This window comes from Phyllobates terribilis, unplaced genomic scaffold (genome assembly GCF_046119375.1).
Source record: "Phyllobates terribilis strain yellow unplaced genomic scaffold, ASM4611937v1 Scaffold_5__5_contigs__length_657084704, whole genome shotgun sequence".
Lineage (NCBI taxonomy): Eukaryota > Metazoa > Chordata > Amphibia > Anura > Dendrobatidae > Phyllobates > Phyllobates terribilis.
In genome coordinates, this window is record NW_027362765.1 from 226,186,342 (window position 1) to 226,201,335 (window position 14,994).

The following is a 14,994-nucleotide window of genomic DNA, read 5'->3' on the forward strand; positions in this document are numbered from 1 at the left end:
TTAATTTAGAACAATAAAGAATTGTGTGTTTATTTCAATTAAAGGACTTTATTCTGGGTGTTTGTGTTTTTCTTTAACTTTGACTATGGGGTTAGTAATGGGGGTGTCTTATAGACGCCTCTCCATTACTAACCTGGGCTTGATGTCAGCTGGCATTATAAGCTGACATCAACCCCAGCCCTATTACCCCACTGCCACCGCTACAGGGCAGTGGGAAGAGCGAGGCTAAGTGCCAGAATTGGCGCATCCTATGGATGCGCCATTTCTGGGGCGGCTGACGGCTGGTGTTTCTAGCCTGGGAGGGGGCCAATATTCATGGCACCCTTCCTGGGCTATTAAAATCAGCCCCCAGCTGTCTGCCTAGCCTTTGCTAGCTATTAAATTAGGGGGGACCCCACGTTATTTTTTTTGGGGGGTTCCCCCATTTTAATAGCTAGTAAAGGCTAGGTATTCAGCTGGGGGCTGATATTAGTTTCCTGGGAAGCTCCGTGGGTATTACCCCCTTCCCAGGCTTCAAACATTTGCCCCAGCTGTCTGCTTAACCTCCGCTAGAGCCTAAAATTAAGGGGAACCCCACGCCAATTTTTTTTTAAATAAATCCTTTATTTTAACACTAAATGACAAGTACAGTAATCAACACTGTCACTGTACTTCATATATATGTGACTGACATGTTTCTATCTATCTAATCTATGTGTGATTCTCTATTCTTTCTATTCTAAATTGTCGGGTACAGATGCTGAATTGCCGGCCGGCTTTCTTAAAGAGACGGTGCACGAAAACACTAATATTTTTTTAAATAAATCCTTTACACTAAATGACAAGTACAGTAAGCAACACTGTCACTGTACTTCATAGATATGTGACTGACATGTTTCTATCTATCTAATCTATGTGTGAAGCTCTATTCTGTCTGTTATAAATTGTCGGGTACCGCTGCTGAATTGCCGGCCGGCTCTTTTAAAGAGCCGGTGCACGAAAACACTAATATTTTTTAAAATAAATCCTTTACACTAAATGACAAGTACAGTAAGCAACACTGTCACTGTACTTCATATATATGTGACTGACATGGTTCTATCTACCTAATCTATGTGTGAAGCTCTATTCTTTCTGTTGTAAATTGTCGGGTACCGGTGAATGCCGCTGATGAATTGCCGGCTTTTCATGTCATTCTACATTATTCTTAGTTGTTTTACTTCATGTAGAATTAACCTACAAGGAAAGAAAGGGTTTATTTTCATTCCGATATTTATGTCCCATTGACTTGCATTGGTTTCCGGTATCGGAATCGGCGATATCCGATACTTTTTGGGTATCGGCCCGATCCAATCCGATACGATATTTCCTGATATCGGAAGGTATCGCTCAACACTAGTTGTGATATTTTGGCTTACAATTAAGCCTTTATCAATTTGATAAAAGTTTAAAATGTTGTTGCAAAAAAAATCCTCAAAAATTGATAAAAGCTTAAAGGAGTGGACTAAAACTAAAAATGTATTTTAATCCCAAAATGTCTGTCTTTGTAATGGCACAATCTAATCTCTCTTCTAATGTACCTTAATTACAAAGTATCTATCGTTCCCTCACGCTAACTGCTTTATTTTTTTTGTGTACTAATTCCTGTTTGACGCTTCATTTGAGAATTCCAGGGCATGCTGGGATACTCAGACGAGTAGCCATCAGGTGGCAGAGGCTGAGGTCACTGGCGCAGACTCTGCCCATACCCTGAAACGAAGCATCATCAGTGACAGCTGTTTATGGGGCTGGGCTAGTCGCTGCTGTACAGAGCATGAGTCAGTTGTCAATTGGGATGAATTCTCAGTAGAATCTTGTCACTGTGCAATATGAACAGTGACAGTGCGCTCTCTTGCCACCTCTGATGAGAAGTTATGAGCCAGCAAGAGAGCGCACTGACAGTGAGCATTGTATGAAGAGAACATCAGAAAGTAGTAAAAAAAAGATTAGATCATGACATTAAATAGACACATATTTAGGATTAAAGGACCACCCCTTTATTAGTAAACCAAAACTTCACACATTTTCTATATGATAACATGAATAGAACAGGTCTGTGGATGGAATATAGTGACGTCATAGAGTTTATTTTAAATTATAATCCTATGACTTCAATTTTCAATAGCTACTAACAACAGTATAACTGTACTTATGATATTTTGCTATTTTTTTTCCAGCTGGTAAATGGAGGGGCTATGTCTACATCAATTTTAAGTGACATCATTCCAGAGGTAAGAATGTACACATAAATTAGATTAGCCAGATGTTTCAGTAACAATCCAACCCCCACCCGTACTGGTCACACCACACTTTAAGATGCAGAATTTATGGAGTGCATTCACATAATCGGGAAGAGTTGTGTTTCATCCTTAGACTATATTTCAAATAGCAGATTTGTTGTTGAAATGTCTGGAACTTTTCCATATATCTGAATGAAGTTTGTTAATATCTATGCACTTCATGCAGAAACAATCCTACTCGTGTATATAGAAGTGATTTACAGTAATTACAGATACTGTATTTCTTTAACAAAGCTTATTCATGGGAAGCTTCCCTTATAGCAGTGTTTCCCAAACTCCAGTCCTCACGGCCCCCAACAGATCATGTTTTCAGGACTTCCTAGTATTGCACAGGTGATGGAATTATTATTAAAGCATCAGAAATTGACATAGGTTCTCTAACCTGTGCAGTACTAAGGAGATCCTGAAAACATGATGCGTTGGAGATTCGTGAGGACTGGAGTTAATGAATTTTTGGGTTTAATCCCTTAAAGACCATGTCTGAGAGGGCCCTAATGACTGAGCCTTTTTTCACACGGCTGAATGATGCTTTGTTTTTTGTGGGACATATTGCTGTAAATTACATATGCTTTGTGTTATGCATACGCCCGGACTGACTGGCGTGTGAGTGTTTAGTGATTCCACTGGACCATGAACCGGAGAGTGCCTGGAGGGGCGTAACTAAGTATCTACCTGATCCGACCAAGGTCGCACGACGGCATACGATGCCTGTGCACCAGGGAGGAACCGAGCAGAGGGACCAGGTGCGACTCCAGGTCAGACCCTGGACACGGCTGTTGACCCACACTGGGGAATACAGGAACAGGCTGGTTAGGCTGGCACACTGACTGGTGGGTATAGGCAGGCACGGCTGGTATGCAGACAGGCGGGCACTGGTAAGCACGACTGGTATGCAGGCAGGGGGTACTGGCAAGCACGTCTGGAGTGCCGACAGGGAGGCACTAGCAGGTTGGAGCACAGACTGGATAAGGTCCAGCACAGACTGAGACTCAGGAACAGAACCGCAGATGCGGTAGACAAGCAGAGCATAGCGAGACCGCTGGAGCGGTGAACAAGAGCAGAGCAGGGCGAGGCCGCCTGGAGCGGTGAGCAAAGACAGGGCAGAGCGAGACCGCCTGGAGCGGTGAGCAAAGGCAGAGCAGAGCGAGACCGCCTGGAGCGGTGAGCAAAGGCAGAGCAGAGCGACACCGCCTGGAGCAGTGAGCAAAGGCAGAGCAGAGCGAGACCGCCTGGAGCGGTGAGCAAAGGCAGAGCAGAGCGAGACCACCTGGAGTGGTGAGCAAAGGCAGAGCAGAGCGAGACCGCCTGGAGCGGTGAGCAAAGGAAGAGCAAGCAAGAACCGCCGGAGCGGTGAGCAAAGGCAGAGCAGGCAAGAACCGCCGGAGCGGTGAGCAAGGCAGAGCAGGCAGGAACCGCCAAAGCGGTGAGCAAGGCAGAGAGGGCAGAAACCGCCGGAGCGGTGAGCAAGGCAGGGCAGAGAGAAACCGCCGGAGCGGTGAGCAAGGCAGAGCAGGCAAGAACCACCGGAGCGGTGAGCAAGGCAGAGCAGGCAAGAACCGCCGGAGCGGTGAGCAAGGCAGAGCAGGCAAGAACCGCCGGAGCAGTGAGCAAGGCAGAGCAGAGAGAAACCGCCAGAGCGGTGAACAAGGCAGAGCGGGCAGAAACCGCCGGAGCGGTGAGTAAGGCAGGGCAGAGAGAAACTGCCGGAGCGGTGAGCAAGGCAGAGCGGGCAGAAAACGCCGGAGTGGTGAGCAAGGCAGAGCAGGTAAGAACCGCCGGAGCGGTGAGCAAGGCAGAGCAGAGGGGACAGGGCTGTGTTCACACGGAACAGACTGGAAGGGAAAGGCAGAACCAGATACACACAAGATACTTGCAATGAAGTAGCGAGTGGACTCTAAACTCACAAACGGAAGTACAGCGACAACGAGTAGGAGTTAGGTGCAGGTTCAGACTCTGCAGAAAAAGGGAAGGTACGGACATAGAGAAAAACAGGAAACAGGCTAGGAGAGTGATCAGACAGGAACTGAGTGTTCAGACAGAAACTGACACTGCAGCGAGATACAGGAGCGGGTCTGGGTATGCGGCCCCCAGAAAAGGCGGAACGAACAGGCTAGGAGGGTGTTCAGACTGGCCTGGAAATACAGCCTTCAGGAAGGCGGACAGACAGGCAAGAAAACACAGACAACAGGTCTAGGTATGCGGCCCCTAGAAGGCGGGACGAACAGGCTAGGATACAGTTCAGACAGGAACTGCTACTGAAGGAGATACAGGAGCCAGTCTGGGAATACAGTCCCCAGAGTGGTGGAAACAAGACAAGAGCAGAACAGGACCTGGCAAATTCAGAGTAGGGCAGCACACTGAATGATAGCGTTGCTCAGGCATCAGCCAGGTGAAGCTGGTTTAAATATTCAGCGACTGACAGCAATAGGCTGAGGATGCATTAGGGGTGTGCCCACAGCAGCTACAAGAAACAGGAAGTAACCGAGCCACCGCCCTAAGCAGTCAGAACAGAGAAAAACAGACAGCATGGAAAGAAGCCAGGCTAGCAGACTGGACTGATGATCAAGTTTGCGATCTTGCATGGTGAGAGATGGTGCACCATGCAAGCCCGCCACTAGGTATGTTACACTGTACAATTTATATAAATAAATATATATATATATAAATAGATATTATTTATATAAATATATATATAATATATAATTTTTTATATATACTTATATATGCATATATAATATATATAATTTAAAAAAACGTACATACATGTTTAAAATACACACACACACAATGTATATAAAAATAATTAAAAGCTTAAATCAATGTTGCTCACTAGGAGCATACCCACTTCTACAGTTAAAGGGGTTGTCTGTGTCTACTAATCGGCCACGCCCATTGGATAGATGCATCACTAAGCGGGGCGCTGCCTCGCTCTATCCAAGTGTATGGAGTGAGGCCGTTCCCACTAGTTGGCCTCTGTCTGGGGTATGTAGAATGCAAACGTACCCGCTGATCCCGGCTCAGAAACCGGCGAATCCTTGCAGAGCACACTGCGTACTGTGGGGGATTCATAAGTCTGCAGTCACACACAGTGACTGCAGACTTATTATTTTGAACTGGACAACCTCTTTAATCAGTCACATGTTTCGCTAATTCAGTTTTATAATAATGCATTCTTTTCTTCCAGCTTCCCCCAAGACTGCAAGATTACAAAATAAATATCTTTGTGAATAAATCCGCTTTAGTAACAGCAACTAGCAAGAAAGCGATTCTCCATCTTTATTCAACTATGGAAGTCATTGCATCATCCCCAGACTCATACTCCCGGACATTATTTGAAGTGAACTTGGTAAGAATTGAACAATTTAAGCAATTTAATTTAGCCATCAGATTATTAAAAAAGAAGTAATGAAGTCCATGTAAACCCTTTATACCTCTATATGAAGTCAGAAATACAGGGAGATAAAGTAAATACCCTAATGGCAGACCTGGTACAGCTCCATGCAAAATGGAGCCATAATATGACTATGTGCATGAGATTTTATAGAAATCTGACTAGGAAAACAGGGGTTCTTCACCTACCAACTTGCTTTGTTAGATATAATGTTAAAAAGGGCAAGTGCTCAGTTACTGTACTATACTGCCTCCCGGTTAGAGAAAAAGCAGCCCTACCACCATTTCCTCTGATCTAGGGCTACTTTACATCGGTGGCTTTTTAACAGCCTGGTTAGACAGGCCAACTGGGCTTCTGATGCACACAAACCTATAGTTAGTAGATTGTTCTTTGCAAAAAAGCTGCCGTTGTTCTTGGCAGTGTGTGTCCAGGTTAGCATGCTTAAAAATCAATTCACCTTACTATCGAGTGCTTTGCTTTTTCATCAGGTGATTGGCAACCTGTTTACACTGCCCGATTATGGAGAGTGTTCCTAGAATTGCTGGTTAACGATAATAGTATAACCTATAGTGGAACACACCTGTGTGTCGGGGTCTGAGTACGGACCGAAATACATGTACCAGCCACGGATCTCCTGATCCGATCTTAACTGCCTCATACTCTATATGCCTCAGAGTCTGGGGGGCTCAGGCCCGGAATCGTGGACTGTGACACATGGATGTGTGTATTCAGCATTACTCTTACTGCATCACATCATGCCCAGCTAGTGTCATAAAGCCCAGCAAATGACAGGAAGAGCAGTGAGATGGAGGATATAAAATAAAGTGTTTTTCAATCTTTTAAATACTGATGCTTTATCGCTCGCAGGCTGGTCCAGTCTGTCAGCGTGACTGTATGCATGTACAGTTCAGAAATCTGTTTGTCCTCTAACCCGCAGCTATTGCAAAGTTATCATTAGTGTTGAGCCACCCCCGTAGTGTTCGAGTTCGGTTCGGTTCGTCGAACACCCGTGTGTTCGCCGAACTGTTCGTCGAACTGTTCGTGGAACACCTTAGAACACCGTTGAACACCGTCGAACACCGTTAAAACCAATGGCAGGCAAACAAAAACACATAGAAACACATAGAAAACACCTTCAAAGGTGTCCAAAAGCTGACAAACTGCTCAGAAGACATAACTAACACATGGAAAAGTGACAAGTACATATAGTCATGCGAAAAGAAAAGAGGTGGAGGAGTAAAAGGAGGGGGAGACACAGATATAGGCATGTCATGCCCTTCCAAAATCCAAAAAGTGAGAAGCCGACACGGCCAGTCCGTTCCTGCCCGTGCCACCTCCGTGTCGCCGGGTTTGTGCCAGAGCCGCGGTGGACCCTGACGGCCAGCCCCCCTCTCCCAATACTGGTGCCTGTCCGCTGGTGGGTCGAGCGAGCCCCCTGTGGTGGAGGTAGCTCTAAGCTTTTTAATTTAAATTGTCTCTCTAATTTGAATGAATACACTTTAAATCCTTTTACAAGGATCTATTGGAGGGCAAGTCTCATGCTAGCAGCCGCGTAATTCCAGCTCCAGTAGCGTCCACTAAAGCTGCTGCAGTTAAAAAGCTTTTATAAGGATCAAGCTCGGCTGTCCACCGCAAGGCGTCCTACCGCCAGTCCCAGCCCCTAAGCCTTGGGGTGCCTCCTAATGCTCTTCACTGAGTATCCCGTGGTCCCAAAGCAATTCCTTTGAAAAAATTAAGTGTCCAAACTACAGGTGGTGTAGCTTGCTTAACAGCCGGGATAATCCGCTGACTAGCAGACACTGCTACTAGGCACAAAGTATTTCCTGGGCTACATGCAGTTAAAAATTTGTAATTAGATACTCTCGTTGGATGCTGAGAAAGCATTCCATAGAGTCTCCTGGCACGCCATATATTATTCTCTTAAAAAGCTTGGGGTATGGGTCTAGGGGACCCTTTTATAGCCAAAATCATGGCCCTGTATCGCAATACGTCACCTAGGCTGAAGATAAATGGAACTGTAGCACCCTGAGGGCTCGGTTGCTACAGAGGTATTGCACCTCACCCAGAGGTGTGATATCTCACTCTCAGGTAAGGATGGAGTGTGGATCAGGACCCGACACCTGCATGCATTACACCACATTGCCGTGAAGCAGGGCGACCAATATGCCCCTGAGATGGGCACGACAGTCCCTGTCCCTGGCTGGAGTGGGGGGAGGGAACATTGAGGAAGTGGAACCCTGTAGTGCAGGAGCAGGGAGGAAGCAGTTCCTGGGTGCATTGAGAAGGGAGTATAAAAGGTGGGCACCATCTTAGTTCAGTGCAGAGAAGTCTGAGCAGAAGTGACAGGGAGCAGGGGCTCTGCATGAGCTCTGCTCCGGAGGCGGGCCTAGTAACAGAGGCCCAGGCCTGGAAGAGGGAGAAGGAAGGAAGAGGAGCGGAGAAGGCTCCATGAATGAGGAACGAAGGGATCCCAGGGGTGCGGATGGGCGAGTCGCCACCGCATGCCCGAATCCACCTGCGTGGAGGGGTCAGGCCAAAGGGGGAGACCGGTCCCCGAAACTAGTGGAGGCGGGAAACGACCCTCAGCTAGAAACCGGAGGCTGTGACATTTTATGTGGCGCAGCCCCTCGCTACACCCGCTAGGAAGGCACCACATAGGGTCAGGGAAACTCGCGCCAAGTTTACCAAGAGGAGGCCCGAGGCAGCCGGACAGAAGGGTTGGTAAGAAAGGCCAGACAAAGGACACACAAAGGGGGTCCTGTGAAGCGCTCCAAAGTTATCTGAGAGTTGTCTGAGCCCCTCACCTGGTGAGCACAGTACGACGTGGGCAGCCGTTACCTGCAGAAGTGGTCTCGATAATAAGAACTGTGAGTAAAGGCCCTGGACTGCATCACTGACTCCGTGTCATTACTGCTGCTGCCCTGCACTATCACCCCCATCCTCCGCATACACTGCCCTGAGGCTATACTCCTCCCGTGGGGAGTTATGCTACGCTCTGCTGCACCCACAACACCAGCCTCAGCGGTCTGCCCTGCAGCGGCGGTTCACGCTGACCGCAATCCACGGGTGGCGTAGTCGGACATTTAAACATCAAAACCACATAAATAGTTCCGCCACTGGTTTGACCGCCCTGAGCCATGGAAACGGGTCGCCGCCATGAAGACTACAACCACCAGCATCCACCAAAAAGGGTCAGGCTTCGGGTGTCCCAAGGCCCAGGGGGCGCGTCAGAACATTTTCATCACCTTTCATAATCACCAATGGGACAAGGCAGGGATGTCCTCTGTCCCCTCTCTTATACATCCTAGTGACGGAGCACCTGCTCTCATCAATTCACCATAACCCCAATATTAGGTGGATTGAGGTGGGAGGCACCGAGTACAAGTGCTCTCTATTTGCTGATGATGTCCTAGTATATATCACTCAATCACATATATCCATCCCTGCTGTTATGGCTGAAATAGATCACTTTGTTACATGGTCAAATTTTAAAATCAATGCAGCGAAGTCTGAGGCCCTCGATGTCTCCCTCCCCAAATCCATACAGGATTCCATCCAGTCCAACTTTCTCTTTGCCTGACCCTCACAGGGTATCAAATACTTAGGAATTCCTATTCATAGAGACCTCTCCCGTCTATGTTATCTTAATTTTGGGCCCTTTATTGAACAACTCCATACAGACCACGGTTGGCAAGTTAGAACTGTAAGATTCACTACGTGAACCACTGGTGTTTTGTGGAAAAGCACATGTACACTGTGTTCCAAATTATTATGTTTAGGAGTGATAAGGGAAGAATTTGTTTGTTTGTCAGTTAAACTCATTGATGGTGATGTATGTCAGGGCTCTTTATATCACTGTAAGCAATTGCAGACACCTGTGCTAATTAGTTTGGCAGGTGTGTCCAATGAAAGGCAAGACTACTTAAGAAGGCTGTCCCACATTATTAAGCAGCCTACATTTTCTGCCAAAACGGGAAAGAAAAGGGATGTGTCGGCTGCTGAGAAGCAACAAATTGTGGAGTGTTTAGGTCAAGGCATGACTACAATCAACATTGTGCGATGATCAGGATGAAGTGTCTTGGCAATCAAGACGTATGTAGCTGATTCACAGTACACACGTGTGCGTGCTGAAAAGGGCAAATTGAGGACTCTTTCCTACAGGCAATTACGTCAGGTTAAAAGAGCAGCAGACAAGTTTTTGAAGCTGCTGGTGCCTCCAACGTCCCCCGAACAACAAGATGCAGGGTCCTTCAGAGGTTTGCAGCTGTGCGTACGCCATCCTGTCGACCTCCTCTATCCACTTCACACAAGCAGAAACGGCTCCAGTGGGCCAAACAATACATGAAGACTGAATACAAACCTGTTTTGTTCAAGGATGAGTGACGTGCAACGCTCGATGGTCCAGATGGATGGAGTGGAGGATGGCTGGTTGATGGACACCCCACGCAAACACGGCTACAGCGCCAACAAGGAGGAGGTGGAGTAATGTTTTGGGCTGGAATCATGGGGAGAGAGATTGTCGGCCCCTTTAGGATCCCTGAAGGGGTAAAGATGAACTCCATAATGTATGTGGAGTTTTTCAAACAGCACTTCCTGCCATGGTTCAAGAAGAAGAACCGTGTATTCCACAGCAAGATCATTTTCATGCATGATAATGCACCGTCTCATGCTGCACATAACACATCTGCATCTCTGGTTGATATGGGCATAAAAGGGGACAAACTTATGGTGTGACCCCCATGCTCCCCTGACCTCTACCCCATTCAGAACCTCTGGAGCATCATCAAAAGGAGTGTCTATGATGGCAGGAGGCAGTTCACATCTAAGCAACAGCTCTGGGAGGGTATTCTGTCCTCATGCAAAACAATTGAAGCAGAAACGATCCAAAACCTGACAAATTCAATGGACGAGAGAGTTCAGAAGCTCCTTTCGAACAAGGGGTCCTATGTGCAAATGTAACATCAACTAGAATAAAGTTTTGAGTTGAAAACTGTTTGATTTCAGTTTCTAATAACCTGCTAATGCTTATAATTTCAAAAATGACCATTTTTTTGGTCTTTATTAAAATTAAAAGGTTGATCGAAGAGTGTGGGGGATCTAAGAGTGTAGCAACCCAGTAGTCAGGATTACTTCGAATTCTGACAATCTGAGGGTCATGTTGCCAGTAGTGCAGCAAGAAGGCACTTATGTGTCTTGCGCATCTCAGAGCCCCAAAATTATTTTCCGGGCTAGATGCAGCTAAAAATTATTATTAATTTTAAATCTGGTGGAGCTTAGTATAGATGGCCTAATAGAATCAGTACTGCACACTGCTACAAAGCCCAAATTATTTTCCAGCCAAGATACAGATAAACATGATTAGTAATTTGAAAGCTTAAAACGGTTAGTGAGGTGATTTTAACCAATCATCAAGCTTTTACTCTCCCCAGGATGACACAGGGGTAGAAAAGTCGTTTCGGATCTATGATTTGTTCATCTTTATGAACGTGAGTCTGTCTACATTATCAGTGGAGAGCCGCGTGCGCTTATCTGTCAGCACACCACCAGCAGCGCTAAACACACGTTCAGACAGAACGCTGGCTGCGGGGCATGACAAGATCTCCAAGGCGTAAGTGGCGAGCTCCGGCGATTTTTCCAGATTGGAAGCCCAAAAAGAGCAAGGGTCCAGTGACACAGTCATGGCGTCAATGTTCACTTGGAGATACTCCTGTACCATCGTCTCTAGGCGTTGACTATGTGTCAGACTTCTTGTCTCCTGTGACCTTGCAAAGGATGGGCTAAAAAAGTGTTGAAATGATTCCGCAAAATTGATGTTACCAGCAGATACTGTGTTTCTGTTACGGTTTGAGTGCTGAACACTCGACGGTCCCACGGTTGGCAAGTTGGAACTGTGAGATTCACTACGTGCACCACTAGTGTTTTGTGGAAAAGCACATGTAAGATTCTGCAACAGTCTCTGCTGATACTCCTGCATGCGTGCATCCCTTTCTATGGCAGGAATAATTTCTGCAAATTTACTTTTGTACCAGGGATCTAACAGTGTGGCAACCCAGTAGTCAGGATTATTTCTAATTCTCACAATTCGAGGGTCATGTTGCAGGTAGTGCAGCAAGAAGGCACTCATGTGTCTTGCGCATCCAGGAGCACCGAGTCCCTGTTGTGTTGGTGGCGAGGTAACAATCATGCTTCCTTCCTCTGTCCTCTCCCCCCAACCTCGCACAACAGAAATGTGATCAAGGTCTCCCTCATCTGATGAGTCTTCCATCAGTTCGTCCTCCACTTCTTCCTGGCCTCCTGCACCTTCCTCACTAGTTTGGCTGCTACCATGCGCCCTGGTAAATCCATCTCCCCCACCCTCACATGCCTGCCGCCTTGGTGCTGCCAACCGTCTGAACCTTGCAGATGTTAGCCCTTCCGCATACAACTCCTCCTCCTCTACTTCCTCCACCTCCTCTTGTGCCACCACCTGACTCCGAATTCTGTTTAACATGTGCTCCAGCATGTAAATCACTGGAATAGTCATGCTGATAATGGCATCGTTAGCACTAAACATCTTCGTCGCCATTTCAAAAATGTGCAGAAGGGTGCATAGGTCCCTGATCTGAGACCACTCCTCCAGCGTGATTTGCCCCACCTCTGGATCTCGTTGGCCCAGGCTATACGTCAGAACGTATTGCACCAGGGCTTGTCGGTGCTGCCACAGTCGCTGCAACATGTGCAGAGTTGAATTCCACCGGGTAGGCACATCGCATTTTAGCCGGTGAAGTGGCAGGCCCAACGACTTCTGTAGAGATGTAAGTCGCTGAGCTGTGGCATGCGAATGGCGGAAGTGAGCACACAGCGACCGTGCCCTCTGCAGAAGGCCATCTAGTCCGGGATAGTGGGCTAAAAATTGCTGGACAACCAGGTTCAACACGTGAGCCATACAAGGCACGTGTGTGACATTGCCCCGGCGAAGGGCCGCACCCAGGTTTGCAGCATTGTCGCACACAGCCTTCCCTGGTTTCAGGTCCAGTGGAGCCAACCATTCATGAAATTGGTTTTCCAGAGCTGACTACAACTCCTCAGCTGTGTGACTCACATTTCCCAGACATTTCAAATTAAAAACCGCCTGATGACGTTGAGCCCTACTGCCAGAATAGTAAGGAGGTGTGCAGGATCCCTTCTGCGCAGTTAGAAAGCTTGTGGCATGACCAGACAGGCTTTGGGTGTAGGTGGAGGACCGAGAGGAGGTTGAGGAGGCAGAAGCAGTGGAGGAACTTTGACATAAAGAGAATTGACGCACAACTCGTGGGGACGGCAAGACTTGGACCGCAGCCCCTTGTCCTGCTGTCACCATAGTTACCCAGTGCCCAGTCAGCGACATGTAACGCCCCTGTCCATGCCTACTCGTCCAAGTGTCTGTGGTGAAATGCACCCTGTCACACACAGAGTTTCTCAAAGAAGCGGTGATGTTGTGTGCGACATGCTGGTGGAGCGCAGGCACACCTTTCTTTGAGAAGTAGTGCCGACTGGGCATCTGGTACTGGGGCACTGTGACGGACATAAGGTCTCGAAAATCCTCTGTTTCCACCAGGCGGAAAGGCAGCATTTCTGTAGCCAAGAGCTTGCAGATGGTGAAATTCAACCTCTTAGCTTTCTCATGGATAGGAGGAAATGGTATTTTACTTGTCCACATCTGAGGGACCGAGGGCTGGCTGTTGTGCTTAGAAGGGGTTGATAAGGGTGTCCCCGGCAAACTGCCGGTCTGTGAGGAAGATGCAGGCGGACATGTTAGGTTGCCTTGATCCAAAGGTGGTGCTATCGATGTCGGACAGCGCTCAACACCAGCTGGTGTTACCACCTCCAAAGAAAATGATGACCTGCCAATCACGCTGGCTGTTGCTGGTAAAGAGGTGGCAGCTCTGCGTCCCAAAACAGGTGTGACTGCTGTCCCCCCAGTCTCAGAGGATGAAGAGGCCGCAGATGCACAAGATGGGGCAGACGGTGGTTGGCCCGGCCGGCTATGCCGCATTGTAGCACAGTGAGCTTCCCACTGCAACATATGCTTCATGTCCATGTGCCGGTTCATGCATGAAGTGCTCAAACTATGTGTTTTTTGGACTCTACTTAGCTTTTGCTGACAAATGTTACAGATAACACGAGTTGGGTCATCTTTATCGATCTGAAAAAATGCCCAGGCTATGCAAGGCTTAGCACCCATGCGACATGAAGAGCCACCACGACTTGTGGTCAGAGGCAGAGTTGTGTTTGAGGATGCAGTTGTTGACGTGCTTCCAGTACTATGTCTCTGTCCAGGAAGGCGCAACCTGACCTCGTCGTCACTAGCATCCTCCTCCACCTCCTCTGCTGACCTCATCTCTTGGCTGACTGTGGGTTGACAGTAAGTGGGATCTCCAACCTCATCATCATCACCCTGTGTGTTATCACACCCGTCGTCCTCAGAGCCAACCTGTTCCTGCCCTGACAAAAAACTAAAGTTGTCGCTCCAATCAGGTATTTGAGTCTCATCATCGTCTTCCTCATTGTCTCCACCAACAGGAGTTAAAGTTTGGGAATGAGGGTCTACATTATGGTCAGAACCTTCTGCGTCTGGTCCTGGATCCGACTCATAAAGATTCTGGGCATCAGTGCAGATCATTTCCTCGTCTGGATTCACAGAAGCGCTGGAGCCGACCTCTGATTCCCAGGCTATAGTATGAGTAAACAGCTCTGCTGACTCAACCATCTGTTCTACCTCATACTCAGACGGGCAGCTGGAGATTTGGGAGCTGTGAGGAAGCAAGTGCGATTGGGGTGACACCTCTGAGGACTGGAGTATTTGTGATGTTGAAGTTGATGTGGAGGAGAGCCCACTTAAAGGAGCCCTTGATATCCGTTGAAGCACCTGCTGTTTTTGTGCCTCATCTAGAATTTGTAGCGATTGGCGTGGCCATAAGAAAGAGATCTTATCACATTGTCCGCTAAAAGAAGTAGACATTTTAGATTGGCTGGAAGATGCTCTTTCTTCTGCAGATGTTACTGTTTCTTTAACACCTACCCCATGGACACAACCTTTTTTCCCCTTCCCAACACGCCTATTCCCCTTTCCACCACCAGCAGGCCTTTTTCCACTCATTTTGGTGGTTATACAGTATAATTCACAACTCTGGAGTTGTTTGCACAAAAAACAATGGATGGGAACTGAGCAGAGCTGAGTGGCCAAACTGTGGTATTAGGCCAAAACTATTGGCTGGGTTAGATGCAGAAAAAAATTATATTCAATTTACAACCTGATGGAGGTCA

At 47.4% G+C, this 14,994-nt stretch overlaps 1 protein-coding gene across 1 annotated transcript in view; it reads left to right on the top strand.

Annotated features, from left to right (window-relative positions):
* LOC141271531 (BPI fold-containing family B member 6-like) overlaps positions 1-14,994 on the top strand; it is a 102,138-nt gene that overhangs the window by 42,130 nt on the left and 45,014 nt on the right. Inside the window, exons 8-9 of the mRNA XM_073681586.1 lie at positions 2,196-2,249; positions 5,503-5,664. Coding sequence (XP_073537687.1) covers positions 2,196-2,249; positions 5,503-5,664 — 216 coding nt within the window. The remainder of the gene's footprint in view (positions 1-2,195; positions 2,250-5,502; positions 5,665-14,994) is intronic.